At 43.2% G+C, this 19,772-nt stretch overlaps 1 protein-coding gene and 1 pseudogene across 1 annotated transcript; one reads left to right on the forward strand and one right to left on the reverse strand.

Annotated features, from left to right (window-relative positions):
* Positions 1-411: 411 nt before the first annotated feature.
* Positions 412-1,796, forward strand: LOC109944391 (chlorophyll a-b binding protein of LHCII type III, chloroplastic-like; annotated as a pseudogene).
* Positions 1,642-12,105, reverse strand: LOC103647272 (myosin-3). Its single transcript, XM_020548579.2, has 24 exons — positions 10,873-12,105; positions 10,143-10,244; positions 9,918-10,061; positions 9,363-9,513; positions 9,252-9,279; positions 8,996-9,161; positions 8,844-8,907; positions 8,717-8,730; positions 8,555-8,639; positions 8,309-8,412; positions 8,072-8,210; positions 7,685-7,803; positions 7,448-7,600; positions 7,272-7,361; positions 6,181-6,258; positions 5,291-5,449; positions 4,924-5,124; positions 4,507-4,712; positions 4,274-4,409; positions 4,030-4,159; positions 3,741-3,887; positions 3,530-3,654; positions 3,006-3,212; positions 1,642-2,557 (listed from the first exon to the last, which is right to left on the reverse strand). The coding sequence occupies exons 1-24, from the start codon at positions 11,362-11,364 to the stop codon at positions 2,072-2,074; spliced, it is 3,726 nt and encodes a 1,241-aa protein (XP_020404168.1). The 5' UTR covers positions 11,365-12,105; the 3' UTR covers positions 1,642-2,071.
* Positions 12,106-19,772: the final 7,667 nt, after the last annotated feature.

A 19,772-nucleotide genomic window follows, 5' to 3' on the forward strand; every position in this document is an offset into this window, starting at 1 on the left:
ATAAATTCATATATTATACTTGAATATAGAGTATAAAACACAAGAAACATGTGTTTTTGTTGATTATGTGGGTATAAATAAATGTTTAGAGCTAATAAATATAGTTCAAACCCTCAAATATGCATACTTTTAGAATATTTTTATTATTTAAACGCCATATGTTGTTATGGGCCGTTCGTCGTGCCGTGGGCCAGCCCGGCACGATTATTAACCTAGTGGACTGTTCCTAGCCCTCACTTGGAGCCCGTGGGCCGACACGACACGACCTGCTAGCTAATCCGTATGGGACCTAGTCGTGCTCAGGCTGGGTTGGCACGGACCGCCCATTTGAACATCTATAATGTAACCCCTCTCCAAGCCTTAGCACTCCAGACTCCGCTCACTGCGACAAACCAGAGCCGCGCGCAGCAGATGGCGTCGACGATCATGGCCGCCACCACCTCCCGCGTCGTCGCGGCCGCACCGCCGCCAATGGCAGCCCCCTCCACGACGTCGCCGCCGCGGCCGCCAGCGGCCGGATCACCATGGTACGTAACGTACGCCTGGTCGGTTTCAACCAGTCCGGTGATCAACTAATATAACGAGAGCGCTCGCTTCCGCTTCCATTGCAGGGCAACGAGCTGTGGTACGGCCCGGACCGAGACCAGACGCCCTCGTACCTCACGGGCGAGTTCCCCGGCGACTACGGCTGGGACACCGCGGGGCTGTCCGCGGACCCGGAGGCGTTCGCCGTTCGCGTCGCGCGGAACAGGGCGCTGGAGGTGATCCACGGGCGGTGGGCGATGCTGGGGGCGCTGGGCTGCGTCACCCCGGAGGTGCTCCAGAGCTGGGTGCGCGTGGACTTCAGGGAGCCAGTGTGGTAAGTTCAAGGCCGGCGCACAGATCTTCTCCGAGGGTGGGCTGGACTACCTGGGCAACCCCAACCTGGTGCACGCGCAGAGCATCCTCGCCGTGCTCGGTTCCCAGGTCGTCCTCATGGGGCTCGTCGAGGGCTTCCGCGTCAACGGCCACGACGGCGACGGCGACGGCCTCTACCCCGGCGGCCAGTACTTCGACCCCCTCGGCCTCGCCGACGATCCCGTCACCTTCGCCGAGCTCAAGGTCAAGGAGATCAAGAACGGCCGCCTTGCCATGTTCTCTATGTTCGGCTTCTTCGTCCAGGCCATCGTCACCGGCAAGGGACCCCTCGAGAACCTGCTCGACCACCTTGACGACCCCGTGGCCAACAACGCTTGGGTCTACGCCACCAAGTTCGCGCCACGGTCTTGAGCTAGCGGGCCACGTACGGCGTGCCCACATTTTAGACTAGTCGTTTGTGTTGTGACATTACATTCGTACGATGAAAGAATGCAAATATTCGTGTGCTTCTCTCAGAACTCAGGACGTACTGGACTAGTTTTGATCTTCATTCCATGCATGTATGCTCCGTTTCAGTTGCTAACAGATTTGTGTACATACATGTAGTTGTGTTGTGTCTACTTTTTTTTTTTTTTGAAACACAAGCTATCCGACAGCACAGCAGTGCAGAATTCAGAGCCTGACAATTACAATAGGACATTATGTCCAAACTCAGGATTCAACTGCTGTGCAGTGTATGTACCTCAAATGATTTGTACATAATACTGCGAGATGCAAACAAAGTTTCAGAGTAAAATGCCTTGCACATTTCAACAATTTCCTTACTGTATGTACACATATTACAATACTGCTTTTTTGCATCTCTATTCGCTCATGGTGGATAATCTGTATCTAGTTACCCTTCCACATCTCAGATTTATCACTCTACATACATACACGATAGCATACATACACTGTCAACTGAAAACTCAGAACTAATTTAATTGATATACATGTACAGAACTCTTGCTTCACCTATTGGCTAATTTGATCTGTTTGACACTCTGGACGAGTAACAGCGCCGCCACCCACCGGCGATGGAGCTCATCATTATCTTGCCAGGCTTCTGCAGTGCGAGAACCAAGGCGGGTTCTTCATGTCTGCCCTGGCATTCTTGGCCGCTTTCCTTGGCCCGGGGCAGTAGAAAAATGATCTGGGGCACCTCTCACACGTTTCACTTGGAGCTCTTCTTTCCCCACCATCTTTTCCGCGATTTATCATCATGGGTGCCAGTGCCAACCTTATTAAGGTTTACCTTCGTATCCTTCAGCCGAGATTTGTAGTCTTTTTTCCATGTTTCAAAGCGGTCCTTGAGCTTCCGGAGTTCCTCGTCTGGGTTCGTATTTGAACCAACTTGGCCGGACCTGACTGCGACAAGGAAGCCCGCGTCGTCTTCGAACACCTGCCGTCTGTCTTCAAACTCCTTCGCTAGGTGGTTCACAGCGTTTACTCGCCTATCCGAGTTTCCTGCTGAAACTTTAGCTTCAGGGTTGTGGTTGTGGTTGCGGTGCCTCGACTCTGTCACTTCGGGTGTATGGGTCCCAGTGGACAACGTGTCTTCAGAGTCGTATTGGGCATGTGTTGGAGTAAAATCAGTCTGAGCAGTTCTAGTAGCCACATCGGCAGCAGCTAGGCTCTTCTTAGCAGCAACAAGGCTCAGCTGAAAGGAACAAACAGGATCACATCCAAAGGAACACGTCTTCTGAAGAATAATGAACTGAAGCCACATAATTATATACCACTATCTTCTAGCAAAATATTTATTTTTTCTTTCTTTTCCCTTTTTGCTTATGCCTCATTTTGGTTTTTAACTCTAGCCTATCCTAACTTGTCTGGGTCTAAAAGGCTATTGCTGTTGTTCTGTGTTTTTTAACGAATCGGCTTATCTGGCTTCTGCACTAGATAGGTACAGTAAAACTCAATATCAGAGCAATTTTCTTTACTTCATATAACACATCAAGAAAAAATATTGAATATTTTCGTATGTCATCCCATGATAAGGTTATGTTGCAGCCTGTCATTCCTCAACAGATGAATTCATGTTGCAAGAATATCTTGACCCATTCTTCAAACTTACAAGCATACATAAATATAATAAACATAATTACCTGCAGAGAAGAGAGCTGTCTCTTCCATGCCTCTTCCATAGATTTCATTTTGGCCTCATATTCTGACCATTTACTCTCATACTGTTCCAATTGCTGTTTCAGCATCACATTTTCTTCTTCCTTGTCCCTCAATACAGCCTCAGCTTTCGTAATCCGACCCTGAAGTTCAGTGATGACTGGTTCATGAGGATAATGCCCATTCATTCCCTGCCAATGGATGCCAATGTTAGGGACTACTTGCCTTTTACAACTATGTATTTGACAGTTAAACAGATTCTATACCTTGTACAGGAAAAACTTCTCAAGTTCTTCAGAATATAGTAGGATATAACGATAACAGAAATTTCAGTAAACTTAGTAACCATGATTATGCAAAATCAAGATGAAGATTGCCTAGTAGCAGTAGCAAATCGGTTTAGATTATATTTACTTCTCATTCAGTACTGGATGAAATCAACATGCAGCTACCGCATTAGAAGATTGGAACAGATAAAACTGTAGATATCTTTTGATATAAAACTCACATGGCATATTCTTGACTCAGCATTATTCTTCCTTGTTTCCCCTTGAACTATGTTGTGACTGGCCTTTAACTCCTTTTCATTCTGCAGGCACTTGTATTTCCTTCTAGCCAGGCACCCACGCATCACTGCAGTAACATATGACAACACATGATTACATAGATCCAGTACTCTAGGGTAATGTTAATATGCCCACTTTTATCATATTAATTACCAGACTGAAGAAGAATGATATGATTCAGTTGATCATTAAACATGTTAGCTGCAAGTCGACGCCTAGTGTACTTCTGTATTAGAACAGCTGCCCTCCATCTCTTGACAAGATTATCAAAGTGTATTCTTGCTCTTTCACCACGTATAACTGCAGTTTGGAAAGTCAAGAGAATAAGATAAAATAAACAGCATTTGTCAGCCGATAACTAAAACAGGAAGAGTAATTGATAGATGTTCATAGTATTAGAATTCAGGAATGTTTTGAACAAAAAGAAAATGAAGTATATTACATGATTGCAAATTCATTGCCACTTTCTTGAGTCGTTGATATCCCTGACGAGAATGCATACCCCGGAAGTGTTTCTGAATACGGAGGGTTCCGTGAAGCATCTGTATTTTAGTATTTTCCAGTGCAGCAACCTACAGAATAATCAAGATTAGAAACCACACATAAAATATAGCAGCTGTGATCGCAAATTAAACCAAACTATTAAAGCATTTTGTATGCTAGTGCAGCTGGTCGTTGCATTGTACCTGTCCTGTACGGAAAAACAATTTTGTGTAGCCAACTTGATACATTTCAGGGGGAATGTTCAACTGTTGCAAAACAGCAACTGAAACACTAAGTGGGTCTTGAGATGCAATCGAACGCAAGAGAAGCAACCCGTATCTGTGTATTATTGAACAAATAGCAAGTCAAGTGACGCACAGTATCAAACAAAATAAAACAAATAAATTTTTGAAGTCAGATTCTATGAATTAGCAACCTTTCAGCAAACTGTTGGTGAGTGATCCTAGTTGGATAGCATGTTCTTGATATCCGGACAACTTCAAGCACCCCACAGCATTTAAGCTGGTGCAAGATAAGATCATGCTCGAATAACCTGGGAAGTTGTTTGCTATTTGGTTGAATGCATCGAATAAAATGTGGGGTTGTACTCTCCAACTGCTGCATCAGCTTGAACAGTTGAGCCTGAATACACAGCAGAGCATTGGGATGGCTAAATGTAATACAACTTTATATAAGAATGACAAGGCATTAAGGTATTATTATGAATAAAGAACCAAAAGAACTACCAAGAAACTGTATACAACTTATATAGACCAAAAGCATACAGATCTAGAGAACCATTTTTGACAATATTTACTGTGAAGATGAAAGAATGGAAGATTTGAATCAGTACCTTAAATTTCGTGACAACACTTTGTTTCTGTGTATCCATTACTGAATGCCATGACAGACTTGATTTATTTTGAGAATCAGCAACCATGACAGAGGCAAAATGTTTTGGAAGTTCACATTTACATGATGATAGTAGTTGGATTGATTCAGAGTGCAGTGGATCTCTGTTCTTCTCCAGGAACCCAGCTGTATCATATGTCACCTGGAATGAAAGTCAGCCAATCAGGACCACTATCATGTTGCATATAAAAGAGCTACAACAGCAAATTAGTATATAATCAACTATTGAATGGGCAAACTTGCAGATCTGGGGGATGTTGAAGATTAGAAATAGCTTAAAGATAAAACAAGACAGAGAATTCACCAACCTCCCCTGCATAATGGCAAATCTTAAATGTGCCTTCTTTTTCACCTTTGAAGCAAGAGTTACCACTTAATTGCTGCCTAAGCTTGTTAGCAAAGGAAAAGTCTGTTGCCCTTGGGAAAGTAGACTCTTCATCCAATAATGACAATAGCCCTAGAGGTTTCTGCAATACAACAAAAAGGTGAGTACAGTGGTACATATACAGATCTTACAAATTTATACAGTAAAGCTTATTATACTATTAATATGACATAATATCATGATAATGGCACATTTTTCTTCAGTGATTCCACTTAAACATTAATAATTACATCTGATCTATAGAACTCCACTTAAGGACATTTTGTTAGAGTGGACGCATTAACCAGTTCAATCCAAAAGCTTAAATTGTTGGGAGAAGGTAGAAAATCCACTTATACACTTTAACACCCCCATTCACATGGGGCTAGAGACGAAAGCACAAACATGTAAATAAAGGGGTGAAGGCACATGCACTTCAATACATTTCCATCTGTTCCAACTTTTGTTTCTCGTTTTATATAGGGAGGGTGCTTGTTTCCACAAATAGCTCCAAAACTAAGGCATTCTAGTAACTTGGGCATAACTGAAATGGAAAAGCACAACACATATGCAGATCAAGGTAATTATAAGGGCAATAAACTGCATATACAATAAAGGAATTGGAACCAGAAAGCGTATGAGAAATGAGTCCAAACAGCCATATAAGCTTAAAATGCAAGCATTGCTTCTTCAGCTCATGCCAGGTAAGTAATTAACTAATTACAATACATATGTTTATCAATATCAGGCTCAAAAACTATTTAAACTACATAGAAACAGTGAATATATGAATATCCACATGTAACAGGGTTGCATGAAAAAACTGCTGCATACCTTTTCAAAAAGAGATAAGCAATTAGTGTTATCCACAAATTCCATGGGGGTCCAATCAATTCCGTCTTCCAAGTATTCCTGGAAGTGGAACAAAACCAGCATGAGCATATTGATATACTGACACATAAGGTCCAAGGAAAATATAGCAGGAGAAGAAATATGGAAACAAGGGAAGCCAGCCACTCTACAATTTTATGAAAAGAAAGTGATGCTGGCTAATGGATACAAAAGCAAATGAGCAGGGCATGTGCACAGTGGACCAGAACAAATAATCATAACCAGAGGTAAAACAGAATTGGAACTAATATCGGGGCCTTGCCGGCACATCATAAACTAGTTGCTTCCTGTGGTTTTCTAGGTTTTTGTGTTTTCTAGAATAACTATTTTCTTCTCAAAGGTTGACTAGTTTTCATAACCATAAGTTGGGTAGGTGGTCATAGCTGACAACCACATAGATTGTGAATCCTAGTGCCAAGTGCCAACTACAAGACATCCTAGTGGGTTTTGTCCTCAGAAGCAAGGTCTAAGGTCCAGACGTGATCGTTCATTCGTTCTCACATGAACTACGGTATCGTTGTGTATGAGTGGGGTAGGAGTTCGAGGGTTTTCAAGACCAGCATGAGCCATGAGGTCTTCTTAATGCAATACCCGGGGCTGTCTTATCTCCCACAGGCCGAGAGGTTATTTTGGGGCCCCAGACGCATAGAATCACACGAAAGGCAAACCACAAAATAAATAATATTCAGATCAAATCAAACCGTTCATATCTGACTCAAGTTAGACAGATCAACTTCAGCATGTGACCACATCCATCGGCTAGTTATGACATGTGGCAAAGTTTTTACAGGTCGTTTACATCCTTAGGCTGGGCTCAGCAGAGCCAGAGCGTGCATATAGTCGTGCAAAACATTATTTTTTGCACTGTAGACTGTATTGTTTACAGAGTGAGGTTTGAACTAATGAGTGAGATAGGGGGTGAGATAGGAAAACTGCTGAAGATAGCCTTAGTATGCAATGATGCAGCATGATACAATTCACATTTATTCTATCTTCGATAACATAAATAATGCAAGAAATTGTTAGAATCATACCTCCTGTTGTAGTTTGAAAAGATGTCGGTTGAAGTGCTGCTGCAGCCTCTCATTGGCATAATTTATACAAAATTGCTCAAAACCATTCTTCTGTAATGGTTTAATCAAATGTTACAACTGAGGAAATGCCAATTGCCAAGTAAATCAGTACTAAATGAAATGAAAATATTCCATACATTGAAACACTCAAACCCATAAATATCCAAGATACTTATGGATCTCCATGTAAATTGCCTCCCCGTTCCAAGTGTGTGGTTAATTTGCTCAACGGTCCAGTCAAATAAATTGGCGTATATTGACTTTGCTAGTGCATCTCTTGCGTCAATGGCCTACAGGAATTAGAAATCTTGAATAAAATTCTAAAAGATCAAAACAATAGATCCATGCAGATAATTTTTAAGGACACTACATACCTGAGTTAATGTCAGCTTTTTAATAATACTGTCATTTCCAGCTCGAATCTTACGAGTGGACACGGCAGACACTAGTTGATTTGCAGTGCAGCCTAATAGCTTTGCAGCAGTAGCCAACCCTGTGAATACAATACACAATCAAATGTCTGCATGTTGGGGACATTTTCTACTGGATAAGGCAAAGAAATAAATGCAAATTATGGGAAAAGAAAATTAATATATTTTATTTTAATGAGTTCCCTTTTTCAATTTTATTATTACCAATTCCATTCATTTATTTTGTAGAATAGTTTTTTTCTATATAAATAATTTTATTCTATATCTATAAAACATAGTATTCTATAAAAACCCCTTTATTTGTAAACTAAAAAATACAACAGTCGATACCTTCGTTTGAGACAACTTCCACATGGTTTTCATTATCAATCACAGAGAATGATATGTTTCCCAGCCACAAGACAGCTGCAAGCATAGAAAATAATTTCATTTGGTCTTCCTTAGATATTTGAATTGTATCCAATGCATCCTGCATATGAAACAGAGGATAAATAACAAATAAGATAAAAATAAAATACTATCACAGCTTTGGTTGGTGAAATTATTTGGATTTTCCAGTAACATTACCACTAGCACTGTGAATTTTTTTGAATCGTCAACACCATTGATTTTCAAGCAATTACTCTGCTTCAAGTAATTGTAGTCACTTGCGCTTTTTAGAGACAACTTTTCTGCAGTAGCATGTGCATGCAACGGAATTAGAAAGCGAGAAAAAGAGAGGGACATATAGATGTAGTAATACAGACAGAATGTGGCACACAATTTTCTTGACAGAAGCACCATTTAAAACACTTAAATTGTAGGTATGATTACTTTTGAGAAGTGGAGGAGCTCCAGAACATAGTTGATAGAAAATATGGTAAGATCTCTCTCCTTGTGCCCTTTGAACCACCCTCGACTACAGTGGAAGACAGAGCATATTAAACAATGCCGAAATAACAAAATATGGATTTGTTAGCGCATGAATTCCCTTACCTTCTCAAGCAGGACTGACCCATGGGATTCAGTAAAAAGCACATGCACAGCCAAGGAAATAAGTTAACAGGGACTTCAAAGATATCATGACTAGCCATTCAAACGGTAAATGGTAGAGAAGGCTTACAGGTCTGGATTTTAGCACCACACATTTTCCCTGTTTCAGAGAAGTGTATTTCAATAAGCTTGCCCTGCATCAAAATCATCACAACACCATAAGAATAACACCAGAAAGCTAGCAGAGGGCAGTAGGGCAACGATACAGGAAGATAAACTCACAAATCGGCTCGAGTTATGGTTTCGTGATGTTTTTGCATTCCCCAATGCTTCCAGAATAACATTGGTCTGAAGAACCTCAGACTCCGTACCACTAGCACCCCCGAGATCAGACAAATATTGCATTGCAATTTTAGCTGTCTCGGTTTTTCCTGCTCCACTTTCACCACTGAAATGTGACAAGGGGCACATATAGCATATTTAAATTTGGTAATCCAGACCCACAGGGCTTAAGAGAAAGAAGATAAGACATACTAACCTTATTATTATAGATTGGTTTATGCCATCTACAGTGCAGAGTATCAGGAGTTGCATTAAAAACAGTTCTTGCAAAATATTATAAATCATAACTGTTCTCTTTAGCACCTACCTCGCAGCATCTCATTAAATGCCAAATCAGCAACTGCATACACATGTGGGTCATCGTTGGTCTTTTGCTTGTATTGCATGATTGCAGACTTCCCATAGAGTGCAACTTCTTTTAATGGATTGACAGCAATCAGAACAGGTCCTGCCTTTGTCTACAAAGTGAAGTTTATACAAGTGAGGATACCTAGACTAAACCAACCTATTGGTGCAAACCATGCAAACCAACACAAGAATGAAGGTGGAGCTTTTTTTCAAAAATATCCAAGGGAAGGTGGAAGGGTTGATTTTTTTTTCTCGAATACTCAGGAGAGCTGCGTATCATTATATTAAAAGGAGAGGAAAAGGCACCTGACCTAAAACAAAACACACCCACAACAAACCCAGCACACATACACCCACAGTCACCCAAGGACACTAAACACCACAAACCCAAACAAAAACCCAGCAAACACCCATACACAGATATTTTTAAAAAGGTCCTCTCACCTCCATTCTTGTATTGGTTCTCACCTATGTTCTCATATTTAGCATGATGAAGCTATTGCATAGTGCTTACATAGATAAGATCGCGAGAATATCGCAATTGCAGATTGTAAAGAACTGAAGGTTCATTCAAGTAACTCATCTGGATTAAATCATCCACTCCATCGAGGATATCAGGGTTGGCAGGCAAGAGTTGTTCTGGTGACACCGTCAAAACCTACGCGAATAAACATTGAGTAAGAATTGTACAGGAGTGTCCCCATGTGACTATACCACCGTGAGAATATAAGACACTCACTTTTCCATTAGCCAGGAGTATTTCAGCATCATCTCCAGATATTGATTGGATCTGTCCAAGTTCCCACTTTGCATTTGATGAAGAACACCAAACTCGTAGCTTCTGAAAATCGATAAAAAAAATTATTATCTCGGACGGTTCTTCCAATCACAATATAAACCTATAAACATCAAAGTTGAACCATCAAGTGATAAGAGAACTAGTTCCATGAGACCTATACTGCTGTAAGAAACAACACTTTCTGAATATCCAGTATCCATATATCCTAAGGTTAAAAAAACAGGTTCTTTCATCCGATACTCATACTTATAAGGTTTAAACTTTAAAGTAACATGACATGCAGCTATTTGTGGATGTAACAAACAAACTGGCCAAAACAAATCTGAAGTGTGAGACCAGGAAAAAATCATTAAGCGATCACTAACTGTATCTTCTGGTAAATGTGAAACACAGTAAGCTAAGCATAACCCAAACATAACCACGTTCTCACATGAAAGTCTTATTCACATATACCATATAGAAATAATCTTTAAAAAAAGGGGGTCTATTAATTCAGCATATAACAAACACATGTAAGGGACAATTTGATCAACATTTCCTGTTTTGACTCATGAATGAAATGTTGCAATCAGGTTAGACAATGTAGTCAGATTACTTCCATTTCTTCACATTGCAAATTTACAATAATAGAAATAATTCTTACAAACTCCACAATGAACAAGCCTCTCACCTTCTGGAGAACATAGTCCATGATATCTGTACATGCTGGCTTCCCGTTCATATTTATTGTTGCCGGGGAAATAGAAGGGGGCTCTTTACAAACTGTTGTACGCTTCCTCTCCTCATGAAGTTCATCAACATATGGCGACTCCTCCAGCACTTGTGTGCTAGGGAACTTCCTCTTAGTCCCAAAGATGCATCCTTTCACTGCCTTTTCCTCCTTGACCTCCAACCCAGTAATCTCCTTGGCATCTGCCTTCTTGTCAACCGCTGCAGCTTCTGTGGCAGGAACTGTTACCATGCCATTCTCGAGCTTAAAGCCAGCAGGCAGTGATGGCCGCCTGGTGGTGGGCAGACGGCCACGGCACATGGGCCGGGCTGGCAATGTTGGAGGCGCATCCTTGGGCTGCTCATCGCGCTTCTTTAGCGTCTCAAGCAAGACCTCAAGGGAGCTCTTCTGCGTGGCTGCTGCCGGCGCCATCACAGCGGCGGCAGAGAGCATCACCACCGGGAAATCAAAAGGCCACCAGCACAGACCGGTGATTTATACCAGGGCTCAAACACCAGCTCGCCAAATCCAATAGCCGAACAGCACAGGGACCAGAAATTTCCCCAATTCGCATCAAAACAGGCGATAACTTCAGAGGCAATAGCCTCTAACTCGCCAAGGGCTGAAAACTGGCAACCCGCCAAACCCCAAATTCCACGACAAGAGTCAAAATTCCTCCAGAAATCTCTCAAAAATAATCAGGTTCTGAAGCTCAACTAAGCGACAATCGAACGCCCGAGGAAAAATTTCTGCGCTGCCCGCAGCAAGGGGCCGAGTAAAACCCCCACCCTATGCGCGATTTTGAAGGGGGGATAGCCGGGCCAAGGCTGGAATCGGCCGAGGAGAAAAGGCTGCGGCTGCTAAAGCTGAAATCTTGGGCGAAAGAAACCAAAACCGAAGCAACGCCTCCGCCGAATCAAAGCGCTCCGCGTACTAGCAGCAGCACATGCAGGTAGCCACGACGAAATCATCGTCGGAGAAAACGCATCAGGACGCGAGCACTGAAGGAACAGGATAATTCCTAGCACGGCCGCACAACACACCTCTCTGCCGCGCCGCTGCAAGAACCCACTCCAAACTGCCGCTCACCCCAAATCGTAAACGGAAGACGCAAAACAAAACCGATATTATTTTTTATCTGGGCTTTTGCTTCTCCCTCACATTTCAAACCTCCGCTCCCCTCGTCCCCATATCTCCATGTCCTTTTCCCCCCTGGCCCCATTGATCCGTTACTAGGCAGTGGAAAAAAACTGGTCAGGACAAAGCAAGCAAAATGACGCCTGTACCCTCGCGCCCCCTCGCTAATTACGCCGCGCGGCGAGTGGCGTTAACCCGCGCTGCATGTTTGTTATAATTAGCCATGTGACTAAGGAGGTATTTGGTTTCTACAAACTAATAATTTTTAGTTCCTATATTTTATTTTAGTTTACTCCCTAAGTATAGAAATTATTTAGTTTCGTGTTTCCGTATTTAAGGACTACAATTAAATAATATGCAGAGACTAAAATTAGTCCTTAGAAACCAAACATCGTATAAGTATTGTGAGTCTATCTGTGTCTATAAAATATGGATCTAATGGTAATTTTACGAACGTGTTTTATGGTGTTAGTAAATATCAGATTCTCTCGGTTGATGAACGGGCATCTTGGGTTGGCGACGCTGGGCATCCTGGGTTGGCGAGGCTCACTTCACACCATTGGAGCAAGCCGATGTCGACTTCAGCTAAAGTTAAAAGTTGGGTCGTGTCATACCGGCACGGTCCAGACCCGTCATGCTCTAGGCTAACTTTTATGGGCCAGCACGACACAAAGTTATTTTAAGCTGAGTCGTGTCATGTCTAGATACTAAAAGCAAGGCTCGGTCTGAAGCATGGCGAATCCATGGTCGTGCCGTGCGGCCCAAGCACGCCACGAACAAAAAACTTGTATATATCTAAAAAATAAATCTTCAAAATATTTATAACTTTGCTATATATCTAAAAATCAATAATTTCTATATCTTTTTTAAGAGATAAAACATATTGGAGCATGACAACCATTTAAAACACTAGTTTTCTAATTTATGCCTCAAATTGTGTTGTGCCAACTCGAACACGGCCCATTTAGTCATGTCGTGCAGTGTCATCCATTATACATAAGTTTGATGCACGGCACGGCCCGTCATTCTGATGTGCCGGCCCCACCCATTTTCCTTCATAACGGTGTTGGCCCTAAATGGCCCGGCCCAAAGTTTCACGTCTAGCTGCGACTGCCGCTAGCGCTAGAAGAATTGAGTTGGGGGCAGAAGTTATGCAACTACCCCGGAGGATAGTGCACTGGCATGTCGCCAATTGGGCTCTTTGTAAGCCAATCTCCAGCAGACTCTTTGTCTCACTTTCTATCTCACTCCTTAATTCAAACTTCACTCTATAAACAGTGTAATCTACAGTGTGAAATTGTGCTTTATATGACCGTTTATATAGCCCGCTGAAGATGGCCAAAGCAAGTCTGTTTGGTATGTTGTTAATATTGTTTTGTTGTGAGAAAAGAAAGAGGTGATGAAGGTTATATATGGAAGGATGAAAATCTTTGTACGGGGCAGGCAAGGAAGATCCACGTATGACGGAGTATAAGACTTTTCGTCAAGCTCATGTAAGTCTCATGTTTGGTTTATCTAGCGGACGACAACGTCCGTTACCGTTCTAGCAGCAAGTGCTAAACTAAACGCTAAAATATATTGGACGTTGCTTAGCTACTATATTTGGCGGATGCTCTATCGCTCTAAACCACAAGACAAAGGTGGAGTGGTACGAGGTTGTAGGCTCTGAACGAATGGAAGTATGGGACCCGTGGAGGGGACGTTGAAATAGTTATTTTAATTGATTATTTAATATAGAGGATATTGCTGAAGAGAGTGAAGATATAGAAAACGAAATCTTTTAGAATGATCTGTAAATGATAGAGAATATTTTCTTTAGAGGAAGAAATTTAGAGGACATTGTTGGTGACAGCCTAAGGATCCTTTGCGAATAAATAAATCATATTGAAATCATGCACTACGATCTTTTAAGAAACGAATCAATTTTACATAAAAATAGAAAACATACTCATGCTCTAAATAGGACCTATAGATTTATTTATATAATTAAACTCTCGAATTATATAAGTGGTTTTCCAGGCTCTTCTCTGGCTTCGGTTTCCCCAGATGAACCCTATCAAACGTTTAGCACGAGAAGTTGTTTGAAGCTATTTTTTCTGTGAAAAAAAAAATTGTGGCTCCTAAAAAATGTTTCTGGCTTGTCGGGAGAGCGTTTTAGGAGGAGCACTCATAAACAAGGCTTGAAAAGTACTATCTCTCTCTCATCCAAAAAAAAACAATACAATTGTCTTTTTCAGGAACCAAATGATTTAAATTTTAGCTAAAGTTATAAAAAATACCAACAATTGTAATACAATATAAGACTATTAGATTATGTGTATCCATAGTAAATTTATTTGGAGATATTAGGGCTCCTTTGCCGCATTTGATTCTCTGTCGAATCATTAGTTAAGCTATTCATCTGAAATAACTATTAGTATAGCTTAATTAATTTTACATAGAATAAAGAATAAATTGGATTGCGGTTTCCGTGGATTAAAATAGAAACACCTGAAACTTCGAGTCGGATGCGAGTTGCGCCCGCCAGTCAAAATCTTTCACGAGCAACTGCATAAGTCGGGTCCGCGGGTTACGGAGGCGGAGCGCGTGACGGCTAGAAACGGAACGGATAAAGTGGTAACGCCGCGACGCTGCGAGCGTGCTGCCAACATTTTCCTTTTTCTTTTTTTTTTTTAAATGATAACAACCACTACCCCTGCACTGGAAGTCTGGAACGGCACCGGACGAAGGATAAAAAAGGAGACGAAAAAGGCCGAAACAAACCTGCCGGCTGCCGTAACGATGACGCCGAGATGCCTACGGGTTGCAGTACATGTTTTTTTTTGTGTGTTCTTTGGTTTACTTTATATACTGTAATGTAGTACTGTACCTGCTCTCATGGAATGTGAAAGGTAGCTACCCCTCGTGGCCAGGTCTGGTTGGTTCCCCCCTCCCCGGTGCAGAGTACTGGTAGTGAGCAGTAACTCGTGACAGCCAATGGGAGGTCGTATGCCGCGAGGATTGGCGCGCGCTGCGCACCAGACAATGCAAAGGCACAGGGCACGTGGGTTTGGCGGAGCCGCAGAGGCCGCACCCCCCCTGTTGCTTGCTGTTGGAACGGAAACGTGGTTGGTTGCCGGAGACCATGGTTAGGCAGGCCTTCTTTATCTTTGCGCCGCGTACGTCTCTGCAGCTTTGCTTTTGTTGACGACGAAATCTAAAACGAGATCATGGAGTAGACCGTAGTAACGGGGGGCTCTGGCTGGCTGGCTGGTAGTCGCAGGCAGGGGTGCGTGCAGCCGGGCCCTGCACCGCACATGAGTAGTATTCATTCAGTTCACTGCTTCAGGTAACAGTCCCCGGCCCCCTGGTCGCGGCAGGGGGGCTTTTCGATTGGCTGGCTGCTGGGCGACGGGGAAACACACGAGCGCGGATCTCCTGGCCGCCGCGCGCTGTCTTTCATTCATGTCGAGGCCCCAGCATCCCATTGCATGATGATGCGTGCGTGACCCGCGGTCTTCGGTCGCGGATCTCGAGGCAGGGGTTGGCAGCCAAAGCCAAAAAAAAAAAAAAGAGGAGGGCTTGCAAGGTGAGCGGTGTGTCTGGCTGTCTCGGTCGGCGAACGCATCTCATTCCTTCCATGCATGGTGACTGTCTCCCAGTTGGGATGCTGGATATAATAGGGTACGCTACGCTGGTCCAAGGCCGGCCTCCGAAACCAACACGAGCAAACGACCACAGATCCAGCGCCTTTTGTTCGAAGCTTTGCTGCGAGTATTAGCAGTAGGTGAATGAAGACTTTTAGATCGACCGATCTACAGCCAGTAGAGATTAACAGTAAGTATGTACGTACGTGCAGAGGATCTGAGCCGCCACTAGCTATCTAGCTAGCTGCTGAATGACGCAGAGCCACGATGAGCAATCTGCATGCCGCTGCACTGTACCTCGTGTCGTGTGTGTGCGGGCACGCGCAATGCCGCGCGCGGTGGAAACGCACGAGCTCCATTGCCGCCTAGCTTCTCCGTGGGATGATTAGGTGTGGCAAAGCTGGGTCATGATCGATCATGAGGGACGTGGCAATCGTTTCAGGGCCTTGCTTGCAAGCGAGGGCGCACCGGGCCGGGACTACGGCGAGGGCAGGGCAGCCAACCAACCCATCTGACCGACGCATCCAATGCACGCTCTAGTATAATCCCTGCTTCTTCCGTTCCACTCAATAATTTCGGTCGGGACCACGCGTCGTATCCGTTACTCCGCAACTCCACTTTGCACGGTTCCGCTTTTGCTGTCATCATACTAGCTAGGGAAAGATAGATGTACCATCGTCATAGCTGCCAGACTACTGTTAGGGTTTAGGAGGTTTCTTTTCGTGCACTGTTAGATGCGGCGTTTAAAAGATGACTGTGCCTAGAAAACTTATTTACATATACATAGGGCTGACAATGAGCTATAAATTTTGCACTATAAGATTTAAGGATCGAATCAGGTTAGGATCGGTCTCTATTTCTATTCATTTTTTGAACTATAATTTATTTAGGGCCTTAATATTTTATGAAGAACCATTTGGATCACAATTAATCCATTACCACTCCTACATATACACCAACTTTATTAGTTACATGTACTCCAAAATAAAACAATGTTATCCTATTACATATATGTACCCGTAGGTCAAAAAAAAAGAGAGAAAAGATTACAATTAATATATTAAACATCAAAGTTCAACAAGATCTAGTGGCCTCCACAAGCTTCAAACACGAAGACCATAAGACTAGAATTTATCGCCGTCTTCGTGAGCATACACTCATATATACACCACCTCTAGCTGAGCAACATTGTATATTGTATAAGGTTGAGTACTTTTGGCACTCGACAGGTGTGGAAAAAGATGTTATGCAGACAATTGTCAAGGAAGGATAAAACTGGTTCATTTGCTATTTTTTTGTTTCAAAATTACATGTAAGATAAATTATTATTTATATGATTCTGAACTCATAACTTTTTCGTAAACAAGAATCATCATACCAATCCATAACCATCAACCAAAACGTATCTCATATAGTCGTGTGAGCGTCCATCACTAGTAGAAAAAAGCTCAAATCCTAAAGTGCGATATATTTTTACGGACAGATTCGGTTATCAACCGTATATGCTTATTTTTAGTGGCGGTTCCTTAATAAAATCATCACTAAAAATCGTATTTCTACGGACGGTTTCTTACGAAAATCGACTGTAAAAATCCATGATTTCTAGTGACGGTTTTCTTAAAGAACCGCCACTAGAAATCATTTTTATCCTTAATTTTGAGTTTTCCAAACGATCTCGTATGATGAAACCACCAAAATAAAAGTTGTAGATCTCGAAAAGTTATGAAACTTTGTAGTTAACAACTTTTTATTTGAACTCATTTCGGTTCTCAAAAATTAAATCTGAGTATGTCAAAAATTTGAGTCTTCACGGCTATTTGAACTCAAGATTCGTCCAAAAACAAAGCTCGCTAGTCCACGTAATGTGTCTTGGGCTCACCAGCGTTTATCTACAATAGTAAAATGACAATGCGTTTAGTTAAAGATCTAGAAATGTATGAGTTTAAAAGGAGCTTAACCCCGTTTTTATAGCCCACTCGTTTGCTCATTCTCCTTTTACTAGTGGGGTGGTACTATGTAGAAACGTTACGCTGTATTCAATTTTCTGTCGCATGTTGAGTTTGGTTGGTTAACTCACTAACAGAGATTGGTTGATTGTCACGACATACCTATGGGGCTTGTGTGATTTTTACGACCTATTTAAAGCTTGTTCGTTTTGCTCTCAATACATGTGGATTGAGTGAGTTTTAATCCTAAATAAGTCAAAATCTTTCATAATTTTTTTTTTCAATCTCATATAATCCACATAGAATAGAAATAACTGAATAAGACCTTATATGGTTATGACCCACCACTGGTAAGAAAAGAACAATACACCTATACACTTCGTGTATGATACAGGACGACCATTTTAAAACTTGTGATAGTAGCCGTGAAGACAAGAAACATAGAAGAGATATCCAGATATATCCCGCATGTATCCAAGAAACATCCTCGTCCTACCTTCATACATGCTTTCGACACATTGCATAATTGTACGTTGTTTTTATTCATGGGTGCAAGGTTGTCATCCAAGTTTTTTTTTTTTTTGAGGATGGGATTCATCCTATCCATTTGTTTGGTTGAAGAGGTCAAAGTCATCCCTTTTTCGCTTCCTTCTCTTTCGTTGTCACCACAATCAATCGGCCACACTGCGGCCACCTCCGCTAGCCTGCTCACACAACTCAACGGATGCAGAGGTGCAACGTGGTGTCTGTGTGTGGATATATGGGAGGGAGAGTATTGAAGAACTATTGATTGCCTTCTACTCACTCCATCTATAGGTGAACTGATCCATGTGTTGTATTATTATGCAACAAGCAAAATATCTCATTCCATGATGACCCATCCATCCATAACCATAACGACGACAGAGAAACGACACGAGGCGAGCTCCCCCATCACCGCGCCCTGCCGCGCGCGGTATTCTCTGCGTGGCCGCTCGGACGACACGACGGCCGGCCTGGGCCGTGTCCCGTGTGCACGCTTGCTTCGCTTTGCTTTGCCGTTTACGCTTGTCGTTGCCGGCCGGCCAGCCAGTGGCGCCGCCCCTGAAAGCGCACCACGTTGCGTGCTATCTGCCCATCCTCCTCGCCGCCGCACGCAGCCTTTAGGTTTGGTGAGCCGGGCCAATCGCGACGCGCCAGTCCCATCGCAGCGAAAGCGACGCTGCGTGCGTGCTCCGTTTGGGGACTGGAGATGCATGGGAGCCTGGGACTCGGTGTGCAGCGGCGCCGGCGCACTCGCTGGGCCAGAGGGAGAAAGCGACGGCAGGCGGTCGAATTCGTCCGGCGTCCGTCATGTGCAGGCGGCCCGGATCCCTGAATGACCGCACTGGATCACACCAAATGGATGCACCCACCGCCACCGGATGGGAGCTCTGAGCTCTCAGTTGATGGAGCCCCACGCCCCATGCACGCCCGCCTGACGCCGCCGTACGTGCTGTGCATGAGTGCATCAGTGCGTGGTTGCGATTTCCGACGGGGCAGGTGGTGGTGGTGCCGGCGAGGGTGATTAGGATTGCCAACCGTCAGATCCATAGGACCTCGTCGTCGTCGATGGGCACCTTTATTTGGTTTTTGTTTCTGGCGACGACGCTGTGACGGCCGCTCTGCGTCGCGACGTCTGGAGCGCTGGAAATTCAGCAGGGGCGATTTTCGATCGCTGTGACGTGGGTTGGAGCTCGGACGTGGCGGACAGGCAGCCGTGCAGCCAGCACGTTTGACTTCAGAATGGTAGGCTAACGGACCTACACTTGTCAGAGGTCCATACAACAGTACGTATAGCAGAAGAAAGTTCGCCCACCAACTGTCAATTCTTTTCATACGTTCCCAGTCAAATCGTGTGGTGAGCCATTGCATGCGTGGCAGTGGATGGATGGTTCTTGATTTCACGTGCCTTATAACAGCGAGCTTCGGTTCCACCGACTTGATACACGATGATGGTAAAGGACTAAAATAGTGGATTCATTCTCGACGAGGATTGCAAATTCAAGACATCCGTAGACGTGAGCCTTTTTTTTTTCTTCTCGTCGCAATGAAATAAAAATAAGACCATGTACTGTACATTGCCGAGACGTTTGATTTGAAAGCAGCTCCGTATTTAATTAAGAAAAGAAAA

Source organism: Zea mays, chromosome 2 (assembly GCF_902167145.1).
Source record: "Zea mays cultivar B73 chromosome 2, Zm-B73-REFERENCE-NAM-5.0, whole genome shotgun sequence".
Lineage (NCBI taxonomy): Eukaryota > Viridiplantae > Streptophyta > Magnoliopsida > Poales > Poaceae > Zea > Zea mays.

Bases quoted from the DNA above. Each gene is read 5' to 3' on its own strand.
- LOC103647272 (XM_020548579.2), bottom strand. From the start codon at position 11,364: ATGCTCTCTGCCGCCGCTGTGATGGCGCCGGCAGCAGCCACGCAGAAG. The intron at 9,162-9,251 runs GTTAGTATGTCT...GTCACATTTCAG, and splicing joins AACCAATCTATAATAATAAG to TGGTGAAAGTGGAGCAGGAA. The intron at 6,259-7,271 runs GTATGATTCTAA...TTCCACTTCCAG, and splicing joins TTTTCAAACTACAACAGGAG to GAATACTTGGAAGACGGAAT.